We start from the raw sequence: 16434 nt of genomic DNA on the forward strand, positions 1-16434 counted from the left end.
AAATAGTTATTACATGAAATAGTTGACAGTTAAAAAAAAATTGGCACAAGTTTATTCTGCACACCAATTAGTAACGATCAAACAAAAAATGAAGGTGAAGATGCAGTGAATCAGGCAATAACTGCAATCATTACTAATAAAAATATAAGTAGTAATCAATTTGTCAGAGGCTTATGATTCATTAATTTGAATTCTGTAACTTATTAGATACATTTCCCTGGAAATAGAAAAGGCAGAGATTTTTAAAAATAGCATCATCATAATGTATTTTTAAAAAGCTATTACTTATTGTAATGGGTAGAATCACTACATGCAGACATGACCAACATCATAGTATAATCCAACCATTAAACCAGACATTTAAATAACATGAGGAAACGCTTAAGTTCATAATGTTGAATGAAAAAAAAAAACGTGAAGTTATTATACATTATAGGGTCACAATTATATATGAAAAACCCATCCAGAAAAGCGCAAATTGAAAGATATCAATATAAAGTGGTACCAAAACTATACAACACTGTTTTACTGAGTGTATGAAAAGATGCTACTTGACAGAGTGATGAGACTTATCAAAGCCAATAACTGCTAATCAAGTATCTTTGAAAAACATATACGGGCCAATCATCATCTGAGTTAACTACTGACAAAATTTTATAAAAATATTAATAACAGTAACTTACCACATGAGTAGTTTTTAATGTATTGCCATCAAATCTGCACAAACTGGAGCTCTCTTCAAAGAAAATATCACATTCTTCTAACTCTTGAGCATTGCAAGGTGGTTTTTCTTTATCTGGATTTGGATTCTTAATCCAGAAAGTAAAATAAGTAAATAAGTAAAACAAATAAGTAAAACAAATAAACAAGGGAATGGGTTTCTTCATCTTTAAAAATGTTAAGGTTACAGCAGTAATTAAAAATGAATTGCAAACCCATGACCAATAAAATCATAATCACACAAACAGAAATAACAGAATGACGAAGTCAGCAGAAAAGGATATGAAAACACGTATTATAAACATGCTCCATATACTCAAAGACGTAAAGGAAAACATAAACATGAGAAAGTGAGAGATGAAAGAAAAGAACCATACTGAACTTCTAGATATAAAAACACAAATCTGAAATGAAAAACAAAACAGATATGACAGACAGCTGATTAGACACTGCAGGACAAAAGACCAGTGAGCTTGAAAAATAGCAATAGTGACTACAAAATGAAGCACAAAGACAAAACATAAAAACAGAGAAACTCAGTGATCTGTGGAACAATATCAAATGGTCTAGCATATGGGTAATTGGAGGAGGGCAAGAAGAATGGGGAAAAAATTGTGAGTAAGTAATGGCCAACACTTTAGAATGTCAAAGAACTCCAAGCACAACAAATATTTTTTTTAAAAATCAAAAACCACAGTAAGTCACATTATAAGTAAATTTCTGAAAAGCAGTAATAAACAAATTCCTAAAAGCAGACAGGGGAGGAAAAGATACATTATTTACAGAGGAATAAAGATGTAAAAGACAGCTGACTTCTCATCAGAAACTACGTAGGCCAGAATACAATGGTGTATATTTGAAGGTGTAAGATTAAAAACAAACAAACAAACAAAAAAAAACCTGTCAACGCTGAATTATATACATAACAAAAATAACTTTAGAAAAGGGAAGAAAAGACAAATATTTTTGCAGAAAAAAGCCGAGAGAATTTATCACCAGCAAATCCACACTAGAAAAAAATGCTAAAAGAAACTCTCCAGCCAGAAAAAAATAACATCAGATGAAAATGTCAATCAACACAAAGGAATATAGAATAGATGAAAAGGCAAATATAAGAGTAAATGAAAAACCTTTATTTCACATTTTTAATCTCTTTTAAAAGAGAATTACTGACTATAGCTAAAATAGCAATGTATTATTAATTTTAATGGAATATAAAATGTAAGACAATAATACAAAGAACAGAAGAGAAGAAAATATAAATTTCTTAAATTATAGATGAAGTGATACAGTTTTTAAAGACAGTTGGTGATAAGTCAAAGATGTAACCTCTAGAACCACTAAAATACACACACAAACACAAAAATATCTACCCAAACAGAAATACTGAAATATTGTTAATAAGCCTAAACTAGACATAAATAAATTCATAAAAGCAATTTTTAAATGTTCCCTTGCTTCAATGCAAGGGTCACTGTCTGGTCTTATATACCTCACAGAGTAACAGGATCACAATAATTAAGCAATAAATTATACAATATCTGCATATAGCAGAAATACAATTCTACAACTGACCAAATGTGTAAACATCTAGTTTGCTAAGATACAGAGTTATGTTAATTCTCATGTTATTAAACATTTATGAAATGAACTGAGAGAATCTGAAACTAAATGGATGGAAGTTCTAGAAGATCTACATCCTCAACATGTGTCCATGTCCCAGCTGGAATATGGAACCGCCTAGTTGTGGCTGTTGCCTGTAGTCTAAATATCAATGGGAACAATTATGGTTGCTGTGACTGGTTGTAACGGCACCACCAGCAACCTCCTGGTTAGTTGATGCCATTCTGCACAGTGTTTCAAGGAGATATCTATATCCAACAGAATAGAGAAAGTACCCTATAGATTTCTCCTTCCCTTCACCTTCCAATTATCCATACTTTAGAAGCAGAAAAAATTAAAAGTTCAGGACTATCAAGATCACCAGTGCTTCACAGGACAAGATTAGAGAGAAAAGGAAATTGCAGAGAAAAGGGTCAAACTTCAATATAGCAAATCCAAAGACCATTTACTGATTTTTAAACTGAGTTGAAAAAGACAAGCGGAAAGCAGCAAATAAGGGGCTAAAAAGCTGAGTTTGGGGTATTAAAGTGCTTGGGAGTCAAAAATTAGACTTCAGAGTCCACATAGTAGGAGAAGCCGTGGTAAACAACCTAGGCTTTCAGTTGAGATAAATGAAAAGTTTTGCCTTAGGTGTAAGAATAAACATGGAATAAATCAGCCATGTAAAAGACTGAAGCCCAGCATCGAATCAAATCAATCCCTATGGAATTAAGGTAGGCTAAAAATTTAGAGAATGCAGTTACAGTAGTGCTTAGAAGGACGTGTACAACATTAAGTGCTTTCATTGGAACAGAAAATTCAAAAATCAACTAGGCTATCACCTTCAAAAATAGAAAACAAAAAAGCAATATAAATTCCTAGTAAACAAAAGGAAGAACATAATACATGTAACATGGAAATTAAGAAATGGAAAACTGAAAAACAAAGGCAATGGAAACAGATGCTCACATCAGATCTATATCTGTTAAAAGAAATTAAAAACATTAAAAACTAAGGCACCATAGTTAAGTGCCTTCCAAAAAAGCAAACTCGAGGTCCAGATTGTTTTACTGACAAATTCTACCAAACATTTTAAGACATAACACTAGTTCTATACATTCTCTTCTACAAATAGAACACTTCCCTAATCATTTTACAAAGTTATAACCCAGATATCCAAACTGGAAAAGGATGGTAAAAAACAACACAACACAAAACAAAAAATCTGACCAAGAAGGGCTTATCCCACCAATGCAGAAAATTATATAATCATTCATGATAAAAACTCTCAGCACACTACAAACAGAAGAAAGTTTTTTCAATGTAATACAAAGAATCTATCCTTCTTAATGATAAAATAGTCAATTATTTTCCCCAAGATCACAAATAAGGCAAGAACGTCTGCTTTTACCATTTGAGAGTTCTATATAGCTGTGGAGCAGACATTCTAACCACTGCAGTAAGGCAAGTATGAATATTTGGGAAAAAAAACTGCCTTCAGCTGCAGATAAGATTGTATGTTTGTCTTTTCAAAATGTAACAAACACACTGGTGTTCAGGCATAAATAACTTTCTCATAAACACTAATATTCAATTGAAACCATCAAGTTTAAAAAGTAGTTAACTGCAATTATCTACAATCTCAAAACACATCTCCAATACCCAGAGCCTAACACAATAATACTTGCTTAATGAGTGAATATAAGGCAATGCAGCCTGTATGGTTTGTTGTACACAGGGCTATGAAATCAAAGTTTTGAAGTCCTACATATGAGTTTCAGTGATTCCTGAAATTTTCAATTACTAGTGGCAAACATGAAACTTGGTTTCTCTATCTGGCCAAGTTTCCTTTTGATAGAGACATTCACTTTCAATATTCTAATCCTTTTTTTCTATCTTAGGATGCGATTAACATTATAGTATAAACAATACTTTGTACAGTCTTCCTCATCTCTATAATTCAAGATGGCAATAAACCAGATATCTTTCATATGCAGATATCATTGTTAGAAAATGAACATACAATTTAAAATTCTGATGTACTGCTGTATTTGTTCACATTCTTAACATGATCATACACGTCATCAGAGTGGGAACATATTCAACCTCATGATTAAGTATTGTGGTGTCACTGTAATCATCACAATTAATTACATTACAAAGAAAAAATTACTATATATGATACATATATCCTTGCAAAATTCTAAAATCACCTCAAAAATTTTAGTGATAAGTAGATTCTTGGTAAATAAATTTTAACATAATTTTTGTCCTACCAGCACTGGTCAGTTGATTCTTCTAAAGAATACATGTAGAGAGAGAGAGAGCGTGCACAATACATACACACACATACACAGATGCAGGCAAACTCTCTATACAGTATGACCACACATACATGTATGTATTTACATAGTGTAAGAAATAAATATTAGAACTTAAGCCATATTCAAACATCACTCAGATCAGTAGTATCTGATATGTATCTTTTACATTAGGAAAAGCAAAATAATGTTTGAAAAGCATGGCATAATCTTCACACAACATATTTTTGGACCCTTGGAAAGTCACACTAGTATTTCAACCACTTACCAGTTCTTCAGAGGTCAAATGCATCAAACGTTCAGCAATTGCAGCACACTGGGCTGAATCTCTTATAAGTTCCCCTTGTTTATCTCCAACTACTAGCTCTGGCCAGGTCAGTCCTTCATTCTTCTTAATCAAGGAAATCTCCAAGCTAGAAGTTTAAATGAGAAAAGTAAAGTTACATTAAGCAATTATACAAATTATACAATCAGTAACAAATACTGTTTGTTTCTATCTCCTATAGAAAGAACCCTCCGGTGTCCACAGGATGGTTTACCAAAAATCTTGCTCATTTAAATTTTGCATGTGATGGAAAACCTATAATCCAATGGCGAATAGTCCAGATTTAATAAACAAAGAAAGTACCACTGGAAATGGTACATCAAATGGCCTGAAGAGAGAACTGGCTGGAAAGAGTGAGGTCATCCAGAAAGTACTGGTGTGCAGTATGTTCCTGAACTTAATAGAAATACAAGAAGCATGGATCTGTAAGACATCTGGGGAATGGTCGGGGATGTGGGCATGTAAGCAAAGAGGAAAAGGCCTGTAACTAAAGGATACTTCTTTGTGTCTGGAGCCAATAATTAACTTTATTTTCACAAACTAAGAACCATAATATATGATTATTAACCTAAAGATCAAGCAGATTAAATGAATGCAAATCTTAATTTTAAAATACAGATGCTAAATAATTGAAAAGTAGAAATAAGGAAAAAAATTAACTTTGGTAATACAGGGAAAAAAGATGTTAATGTGTTCTCTATTAACTTATTTCAAATCTAATTCTGTACATGTAAACAATTAAATAATTCCAAGTGTACTAAAAATGGCCTGTCAGGGAACCCTGAGATCAAGGACTGATGCAGCAGGAAAGGGAAAGAGAACAGAGTCAAGGCAGACTATGGACATAGGAGGAGAAGTAAATTGGCCCATGTTCCTCTGGAATAGGAAGGAAAACCCAAGTAAGATGCTTTGGGAGCACCCACTGCTATAACAGAAAAGGGGAGTGGTGATAGCTATTCCACAACAAAGCAACCTTTTCCATGTGCCATCTTTCATACACGTGTACCATATTAGCTCATGCCCTAGAACACAACTGCAAGAATACAATAATAACTATTATAATTATCAAATAGGACATGCAAACTTACCTGCCGTTCTTTTTCAAGACTGTTATAATCACTGCCTTATGAATTACAGTATTTAACATTTTTCTGAAACTACCTATTTTAAGAGACTATACAAAATAATAATATGAGTACTTATCATTAGCACTGAAAATTACTACCACAATAAAAGCCCAAATTTAGTTACATTTTTTTCTTTTTTTTGAGACAGAGTCTCACTCTCTTGCCCAGGCTGGAGTGCAGTGGCACAATCTCTCTTACTGCAACCTCCGACTCCTGGGTTCAAGTGACTCTTGTGCCTCAGCCTCCCAAGTAAGTAGCTGGGATTACAGGCCATGCCATCATGCCCACCTGGCTAATTTTTGTATTTTTAGTAGAGACAGGGTTTTGCCATGTTGACCAGGCTGGTCTTGAACTCCTGGCCTCAAGAGAGCTGCCTGCCTTGGTCTCCCAATGTGCTGGGATTACAGGTGTGAGCCACCGTGCCCGGTCCCGAGATTTAGTTACATTTTCTCAAGATAAAGGTAATCTTGATAATAATGATGATGATGATGATGATGATAGTAATAGTAATAATGACAATAGCTTATACTTACCTATATGTCAGGTGCTGTCTTAAGCACTTTACATGTTTTAACTCACTGGTTATAACCACCAAATAAAGTACTGGAAATATTTTTATCATCACCATTTTACAAGTAAGAAAAAAAAAGTATTGAGGTTAAGAAACTTGCCAAAGTCACAAGCTATTTAAGCAGTCTGGCTCTAAGTCCATGTTATTCACTACTGCACTATTCTGCAGTAGTGAAAAAATATATATAAATAACTATTAAAGAACATTTACCCAGTGAACTAGTTGCTACCTAGAGGTCTGAAAGAGTTGATACAATCTGTTATAATTTCCAAACCATCACTAATTTGCACAGCTAATCAGGGTACCCTTCTTGTAAGACTACATTTATACGTTTTAAAACTAGTATTGTATGCTACCATCCAAGCAAAAAAAGCCCACACAATGCCAAACATAATAATTACAGATTAGTTAAAAAGTGAGACAACAGTAACTTTTGAAAATGAGAGGTACGAATAATTTACTCAAGTACAGAAAATCGTGTGTTTTTAAACCAACGATACCACCTACACCACGTTGTAATTATCTTTTTTAAACACAAAATAATAATCAAACACCTCAAATTTAATGGAAAAATAATACTGATCTATGTTGATGCACTGAATGCTGAACTACTTACATGAAGTGAGGCTATTCCCCTAGACCTTTGCTGGGTTACCGCGTGATAACTTACATTTAACAATACGTTCTAGTTGGTTTGCCAATTTGTAAATGTGACTCACATACACATAAACGTAATTTAAATAGAGTATGTGGAGATACAAAATACTTTTAAAAGAACCTTCCCAGCAATTATTTTTGATGTATTAAAAAGTGTAACAAAATCACCAAATGTCTTCATTAATGAAATGTAAGATACCTACTTTTACAACTCCAAACTTTCTATGAGCTAGATATATTTGTCTTAGATGCTCATGATTGAGATTTGTATCAGATTCACATGGATCATATACTACTAATTAAGAACTATACTTTGTGTAAAAACATCTAAGTTATCCTCTATGTAACATCAACTTAAAGCACAAGATTTAGGTCATATTTTAAATCAACCATTTCTCATTTCTGACCAAATCTGATGATTTAAAAAATTAACTGCCTAACTCTATTCATTAATCCATCACTGAATTTAATAATTACTAAGACTTGATTTAAATTAAAAGAAAATAATTTTATTAATCCAAATAAGTGGGGAATAAATTGCCTGGAATAATAGATTTGCAAAATGGCACAGTAGTGGGGGGCAAAGGATTATAGTTTTATAAGACACTTAACTTTATTGTTTTTAAAAAGATAGTTTTGCTCCCTTAATTGAGGTATAATTTATAAATAAAATTTACAGATTTTAAGTGTAGAATTTACTGAGTTTGACAAATGCATACACCTTTGTAATCCAATGAGGATACTGAATTATTTCCACCATACAGGCAGTTCCCGTGACCTTTCTCCAGTCAATCTCCCTACACCCTATAGATAACAAGTGTTTTGATTTGTATCACCATAGATTCGTTTTGCCAGTTCTAGAACTCCATATGTGGAATCATACAGTACGATTTTTTGTCTTTGGCTTCTTTCACTCACATGTTTTTAATTCATTCATATTGCTTTTTATTTATTGCCAGCACTTTATGACAGAGTAGCATTTCATTGTATGAATAGACCACACATTATCCATTCACCTTTTCAGTAACACTAGAGATGTTTCCAGTTTCTGGCTTTTGTAAGTATGCCTGCTCTGAATATATGTTTGCAAATTTGTTTTGGCTTTGTTTTGTTTTTTAATATATATTTTCAGCTGGGCATGGTGGCTCACACCTGCAATCCTAGCACTTTGGGAGGTCGAGGCAGGCAGATCCTTTGAGGTCAGGAGTTTGAGACCAGTCTGAGCAACATGGCAAAACCCCATCTCTACAAAAAAATCACAAAAATTAGCTAAGTGACTGTGCCACTGCAATCCAACCTGGGCAACAGGGTGACACCCTGTCTCAGAAAAAACAAAAAATTATATACATTCATTTATTTTGGTTAAACATCAAGGAGTAGAATTGTTAGATTAAAAATCAGCATATGTTTAACTTGATAAGAAACTACTAAACAGTCTGCGAAAGTGATTGTATTATTATTTTACACTTGCACCAGACACGAATGAGTTGCTGGTGCCCCACATCCTTGCCAAAGTTTGATACTGTCAGTCTTCAAAGTTTTAGTCACGTATTGGTGTCTCACTCTAGTTTTCATTTTCCTAATGTCTAATGATAATTACCTTTTGATGGGCTTACTAGCTGTTCAAGCTGTTCACGTATCTTCTATTGTGACAGGTCTATTCAAATAATTTGACCATTTAAAAAAATTGGCTTCTTTTTATTATGAATTTGTAAGGCTTCCTTATACACTAAGAATGAAAGTCCTTTGTTTAAGATGAGTACTGTGAATATTTTTTCCCAGTCCATGGCTTACCTTTTAGTTTTCTTAATGGTATCTTTAGAAGAACAAAAATTTTTAATTTTGCCATGCAGAAAATTCCTGATTTGATGAAGTTTAACTTATGTATTTCTTTTTTTTTGAGACGGAGTTTCTCTCTTATTGCCCAGGATGGAGAGCAATGGCCCAGTCTCGGTAACCTCCGCCTCCTGGGTTCAAGCAATTTTCCTGTCTCAGCCTCTGAAGTAGTTGGGATTACAGACACCCGCCACCACGCCCAGCTAATTTTTGTGTTTTTAGTAGAGACGGGGTTTCACCATGTTAGTCAGGCTGGTCTCGAACTCCTGTCCTCAGGCAATCCACCCGCCTCAGCCTCCTAAAGTGCTGGGATTACAGGCATGAGCCACTGTGCCTGACCACTTACGTATTTCTTTTATGGCTCTGTGTACTGAACACACAATTCACAAAAGAAATGTAAATGGAGAATTTACATAAGAAAAAATTACAATTTACAAAGAAATATTAATTATTCCGCTTTTAGAAATTTATCCTTCATATATACTTCTACACATGTGAAATAATATGTATATACACAGATATTATTGAAAACAACCTAAATTAACACAATAGAGGATTCATTGTCTAAAATGATGGTGCAGTTGATAGAATAAAATACCATGTCATAAAAGAGAATTTAATAATTTTTATATATTCATTATGGAAAGATCCCTAAGATTTATCATTGCAAGTGAACAAAACCAAGATGTATAATTGTGTAAAGTATGTGTTAAAAACGTTTTTGCTGTTGTTAGAGACAGGATTTTCTCTTTTTGCCTACTCTGGTCACAAACTCCTGGCCTCAAGCAATCCTCCTACCTCAGCATCCCAAACGTTGAGATTAGAGGCATGAGCCACTGCAGCTAGCCATCAAAAGTAGTTTTCCTTAAAGAAAAGAAAAATGTATGTCTGGTGCTTGAATGTATGCAAAATGTAACAACACTGATTGTGAGTGGGAGGATGGGTGACCCATAGGCTTGTGTTGGAGGTAGACTTCTCACTCTATATCCTTTTGTATATTTTAAATTTTAAAGAATGGAAATATATTATCCAGCCAGTAAATGAAAGTTAAAAAAATTATTTCTATTAAAAAGTTTGAAAAAGTGCAATTTAAAATAAATAGCCATTTTCAACTATGATTATTATTGTATCCAGAGCTGGTAAAACAAAGCACTACCATATTCTCCAAGTGATAATTATGCTATTATCTTTAATTTCAACTAGAAACATGCTCTTTGACACAGTAATTCTATTTTTAATGTATCTTAAGAAAAGTAACCAGTAATACAGACAGAACTATTGTATTAATCTCTGATGTATCCACTGTGGAAAGAGTAAAAAGAAAAAAAGATAATAGAATATTAAAATTATAAAAATACCTATTACTCTCTTTAATTATCCATGTACTGCTTTCATGATCAATGGATGAATAGAGTTTTCCTTCTAAAAACTGGTGATCCTTCAGTACAATGTTGATGTGATCAGGCAAAAACTGTACTTGAATGTCCTCCTTAGTACTGTCTTCTGGAAGCCTTATCGTTACTGTCAAATCATCTTCAGTCTGTTGCCAGTAATACAGAGGTTCTATTGGGAAAAGAAAAATGCATCATGTAATAAGAAATTAGAGAAAACATACACACACATAAAACCTATCTAAAAGAATTTTAGTATATTTACTAGTGATTATCTCACAAAATGTAATTATAAACAAACATGCACAGATCTCTTTGAGGAATTTTCACTCACAGATTTGTAGTAATTAACATGAAAATTTCCCCTTCCAGAGTCACCTAATGCTTGAGGAGATAAAGCACTCATAAAATACTAATGATAGCAATCCTTTATCCTCATTTCTTCCCTCTCTCCCTCCCTTCATCCCTCTTTCACTCCTTCCCTTAAACACACACACACACACACACACACACACACACAGAGTGATTCCTTAGTTCAAAAGAACACAAAATATGTTACCCAGAAAAGCTAGCAAAGCGGTTACATAATAATATCTCAATGGATAGCTTCTGCCAGATCATGGGAATGGAAGGATGTGCAAAATCGCATGCACTTTTAGTATAAATTAAAGGCCATACTACCCCAACCCTTCCTGTGCATACATCACAGTGCAGCAGGGCCCTCTCCACTCCACATCTAAGCAGACCTCCAGGCATTCAAAGCACCTCCTTGCCCAGACTGGCAGCCTGAACTGCCCCACGTTTCCTATGCGTAGATCTGGTGTAGGGGGGCCCTCTCTGCTTCACACTCAGGCAGACCTTCAGGCATTCAAAGCACCTGTTTGCCTATTTCAACAGCCTGAGTTAACCTACATTTCTTGTGCAGAGATGTTCATACAGAGGGGCCCTCTCTGCTCCCTGCCCAGGCAGAGCTCCAGGCACCTGTGGCTCTCCTAAATTAGGAGTTCATGCCATCTCCCGAACCCTGTCCAGAGAACGTGGGGCTGGGGGTGTTTCTTAGGCACGCCTGTGGGCATTTAGTGGCTGCCAGGTAGATTCTCCCTCAGCGCTGGTGCCCACACCTGCCACAGGGGGGATCTGTAGGCAGATCTGCCCAGTCTCATCCTGCTCATCTTGGCACCCAATCCCCAGGGCTGAGCAGGGAGCTCAGACAACTGTGCAATCCAAGAATCAGCCCATTGCCTGAGGCAACAGAGAGTTCTCCCAGTAAACAAGGATTAAGTATATACCCAGCTGCACTGGCTGCAATTGGCTGTTACTAATAAGCACCATCTACTGGTTTGTAGGTTAAACTCTATAGCCCAATATACAACCTGCCAACAGAAGTGCATAGGGCTATGGAAGGAAAGCCCAAAGACCCTACTCAGCATTCTCTACAGTCACACCCCCAAGAGAAGGAAAGAGGAAGAAAGAAAAAAAACCTATATATATATATATATATAAAAAATAAGGAAAGAAAGAAAAAAGAATCCTACCTGCACAAAAATATTATAAAAATTAGAAGTGCCAGGATCTCTAGATAAGAAACCAGAAAACCAAATACCGCATGTTCTCACTCATAAGTGGGAACTGAACAATGAGAACACATGGACACAGGGAGGGGAACATCACACACCAGTGTTGTCGGCGTGTGGGGGGCTAGGGGAGGGATAGCATTACGAGAAATACCTAATGTCGATGACGGGTTGATGAGTGCAGCAAATTACCATGGCAGGTGTATACCTATATAACAAACCTGCACGTTCTGCACGTGTATCCCAGAACTTAAAGTATAATACAAAAAAATTCAAAAAAAAAAAAAAAAAAAAGAAACCTGTGCAAGAATTGTGGCACCATAAAAAAATCTGAATGTAGTGACACAACACAAAATATCACTAGCTCTCTAGAAATGGTCCTTAACCAAAATAGAAACTCAGAAATAAGAGACAAAGAATTCAAAGCATGGATTGCAAGGAAGCTCAACAAGATCTAAGACAAGGGTGAAAATCAATACAAAGAAACTTCTAAAGCAATCCAAGAAATGAAGGAAGAGATAAACATCTTTAAAATAAATCAATACAAACTTCTGGAATTGAAAAACTCACTTATGGAATTTCCAAATACAATTGAAAGCTTTATCAACAGATTGGACCAAGCAGAAGAAAGAATTTCAGAACTTGAAGGCCAGTCTTTCAAACTAGCTAGCTAGACAAAAATAAAGAAAAAAAGAATTTTAAAAAATGAATAAAGTCTCTTAGAAATATGAAATTATATAAAGTAACCAAACCTATGAACTACTGGCATTCCAGAGAAGAAACACTAAACAAACTGAAAAACATATTTGAGGGAATAATTCAGAAAATTTCCCTAATCCTGCTAGAGGGGTAGACATCCAGGTATAAGAAATCCAGAGAACACCTGAGAAATACTATACAAAATGAAGATCACCAAGGCATATAGCACGAGACTGTCCAAGGTCAACACTAAAGAAAAAACCTTAAAGTCACCTAGAGAAAAGAGATTACAAACAAGGGAACCCCATTAGGCTAACAGCAGACTTCTCAGCAGAAACCTCACAAGCTAGGAGAGATTGAGGGCCTATTTGCAGAATTTTTAAAGAAATTCCAACCAAGAATTTCATACCCACTAAACTAAGCTTCATGAGTGAAAGAGAAAATCTTTTCCAGGCAAGCAAGCACTAAGAGAATTAGTTACCACTACACCAGCCTTAACAAGAAATCTTTAAGGAAGTTCTAAACAGGGAAACAGAAGAACAATATCTGCTACCACAACAACACAAGGACAGAGTCACAGTCCCTGTAAAGCAACTGCACGATAGAAACTACGAAGCAACCAGTAACAACTTCATGATAGAATCAAACTTCACATAAGAATATTAACCTTAAATGTAAATGATCAAAACATCCCGCTTGAAAGGCACAGAGTGGAAAGTTGGAGTTTAAAAAAAAAAAAAAAAAAAAAAAGGCCCATCTGCATTCTACAACAGACTCATCAGGCACATAATGACACTCACAGGTTCAAAGTAAAGGGCTGGAGAAAAACCTGCTATGCAAATGGCAAACAAAAAGGGAAGGGGTCGCAGTTCTTACATCAGATAAAACATACTTTAAACCAACAAAGGTAAAAAAGGATAAAGGGCATTACATAATAATAAAGGGTTTAATTCAATGAGAATACTGAACTATCCCAAATATCTGGGTGCTCAACATTGGAGCACCCAGATACATAAAACAAGTACTTCTAGACCTATGGAAAGACTTAGCCACAAGACAATACTGGGGAACTTCAACATACCACTCACAGCATCCCACAGATCATCAAGGTAGAAAACTAAAGAAAAATTATGGACTTAAATTTGACACTTGATCTAACAGACATCTACAGAAGACCCCACCCATCAACCACAGAATATAAATCCCACTCATCTGCACACAGAACATACTCCAAGATCACTCACACGCTCAGCCATAAAGCAAGTCTCAATAAATTATAAAAAATGAAATCATACCAATCATACTCTAAGATCAGAGTGGAATAAAAATAGAAATCAATACCAAGAAGATCTCTCTAAAATCACACAATATCATGGAAATTATCTGGGATGCAGCAAAAGCAGTGTTAAGAGGAAAGTGCTATGTATCTACCTCAAAAAGTTAGAAAAATCTCAAATTAATGATCTAATATCACACCCAGAAGACCAAGAAAAAAACCAAATTAACACCAAAACTAGCAAAAGAAAAGAAATATCTAAAATCAAAGCAGAACAGAATGAAATTGAGACCCAAATATCCAAACAAAGAATCCATGAGACCAAAAGTTTTTTTTTTGAAAGGATAAACAAGATCAATAGGCTGTTAGCTAGATTAACAAAGAGAAGATGCAAATAAACACAGTCAGAAATGAAAAGGTAATTACAACCAATTCCACAGAAATACAAAAAAAATCCAGAGACTATTACGAACCCCTGTATTACCCAAACTAGAAAATTCAGAGAAAATGGATAAATCCCTAGAAAACAATCTCCCAAGATTGAATCAGAAAGAAACTGAAACCTTGAGCAGACCAATATCAAGTTCCAAAATTCAATCAGTCATAAAAAATCTATCAACCAAAGAAAGCCCTGGGCAGACGGATTCACATCCAAATTCTACTAGACATACAAGGAAAAGCCGGTACCAATTCTACTGAAACTATTCCAAAAAAATCGAGGAGGAGGAACTCCTCCCCAACTCACTCTATGAAGGCAGCATCACCTTGATACCAAAACCAGGCAAAGACACACAAACAAATAAAAATTACAGGTCAATATCCCTGATGAACACAGATGCAAAAATGTTCATCAAAATACTAGTAAGCTGAATCCAACAGCACATCAAAAACTTAATTGACTATGATCAAGTAGGCTTCCTTCCTGGGGATGCAAGGTTAGTTTAACATATGCAAATCAATAAATGTGACTCACTACATAAACAGAATTAAAAACGAAAATCATAGGAACACCTCAATAGATGAAGAATAAGTGTTCAATAAAATTCCACATCCCTTCATTTTACAAATCCTCAAGAAACTAGGCATCAAAGGAACATACTTCAAAATAACAAGAGCCATCTACGACAAACTCACAGCCAACATCATACTGAAGAGGCGAAAACGAAGCATTCCTCTTGATAACTGAAACAAAACAAGGATGCCTACTCTCAACAGCTCTTATTCAACATAGTCCTGGAAGTACTAACCAGAGCAATCAGGCAAAAGAAATAAATAAAAGGTATCCAATTAGGAAAAGTCAAACTTTGCAGATGATATAATTCTATAGCTAGAAAATCCTAAAGATTCCACCAAAAGCCTCCTGGAACTGACAAATGGCTTCAGTAAAGTTTCAGAATACAAAATCAATGTATGAAAACCAGTAGCATTTCTACAAACTAATAATGTTCAAGCTGAGAGCCAAATCAAGAACACAATCCCATTTACTGTAGCTGCCAATAATAATAATAATAATAATAATAATAATAAAATACCTAGGAATTCATCTAACAAGGAGGTGAAAGAGCTCTGCAAGGAGAATTACAAAGCACTGCTGAAAGAAATAACAGATGACACAGATAACTGGAAAAACATTCCAAGTTAATGGGTTGGAAGAATCAATATCATTAAAATGTCCATACTGCTCAAAACAGTCTACAGATTAAGTGCTATTCCAATCAAACTGCCAATATTATTTCACAGAACTAGAAAAAACTATTCTAAAATTCATATGGATCCAAAAAAGAGCCCAAATAGCCAAAGCCATCCTAAGCAAAAAGAACAAATCCAGAGGCATCACACTAACTGACCTCGGAGTATACTACAGGGCTACAATAACCAAAAAGGGTACAAAAACAGATACACAGACCAGTGGACCAAGAAATAAAGCCACACACCTATACTCATCTGATAATCTTTGATAAAGGCAGCAAAAACAAGCAATAGGGAAAGGAGTCCCTATTCAATAAGGGTGCTGGGATAGCTGGCTAGCCATATGCAGAAAAATGAAACTGGTTCCCTACCTCTCACCATATACAAAAATTAACTCAAGATGAACTGAAGATTTAAATGTAAGACCTCAGACTGTAAGAATCTTAGAAGAAAACCTAGGAAACACCATTGTGGACACTGGCCTTGAAAATGAATTATGACTAAGTACTCAAAAGTAATTTCAACAGCAAAAAAACTGACAAATGGTACCTCATTAAATGAAAGACTTCCTCCACAGAAAAAGAAACTATGAGTAAACAAATTATAGAATCAGAGAAAATATTTGCAACTATGCACCCAACAAAAG

At 34.9% G+C, this 16434-nt stretch overlaps 1 protein-coding gene across 1 annotated transcript in view; it reads right to left on the reverse strand.

Annotated features, from left to right (window-relative positions):
* NUDCD1 (NudC domain containing 1) overlaps nucleotides 1-16434 on the reverse strand; it is a 91673-nt gene that overhangs the window by 29271 nt on the left and 45968 nt on the right. Inside the window, exons 6-8 of the mRNA XM_028852868.2 lie at nucleotides 10518-10722; nucleotides 4912-5056; nucleotides 684-809 (exon numbers count right to left, since the gene is read on the reverse strand). Coding sequence (XP_028708701.1) covers nucleotides 684-809; nucleotides 4912-5056; nucleotides 10518-10722 — 476 coding nt within the window. The remainder of the gene's footprint in view (nucleotides 1-683; nucleotides 810-4911; nucleotides 5057-10517; nucleotides 10723-16434) is intronic.

Source organism: Macaca mulatta, chromosome 8, assembly GCF_049350105.2.
Source record: "Macaca mulatta isolate MMU2019108-1 chromosome 8, T2T-MMU8v2.0, whole genome shotgun sequence".
Lineage (NCBI taxonomy): Eukaryota > Metazoa > Chordata > Mammalia > Primates > Cercopithecidae > Macaca > Macaca mulatta.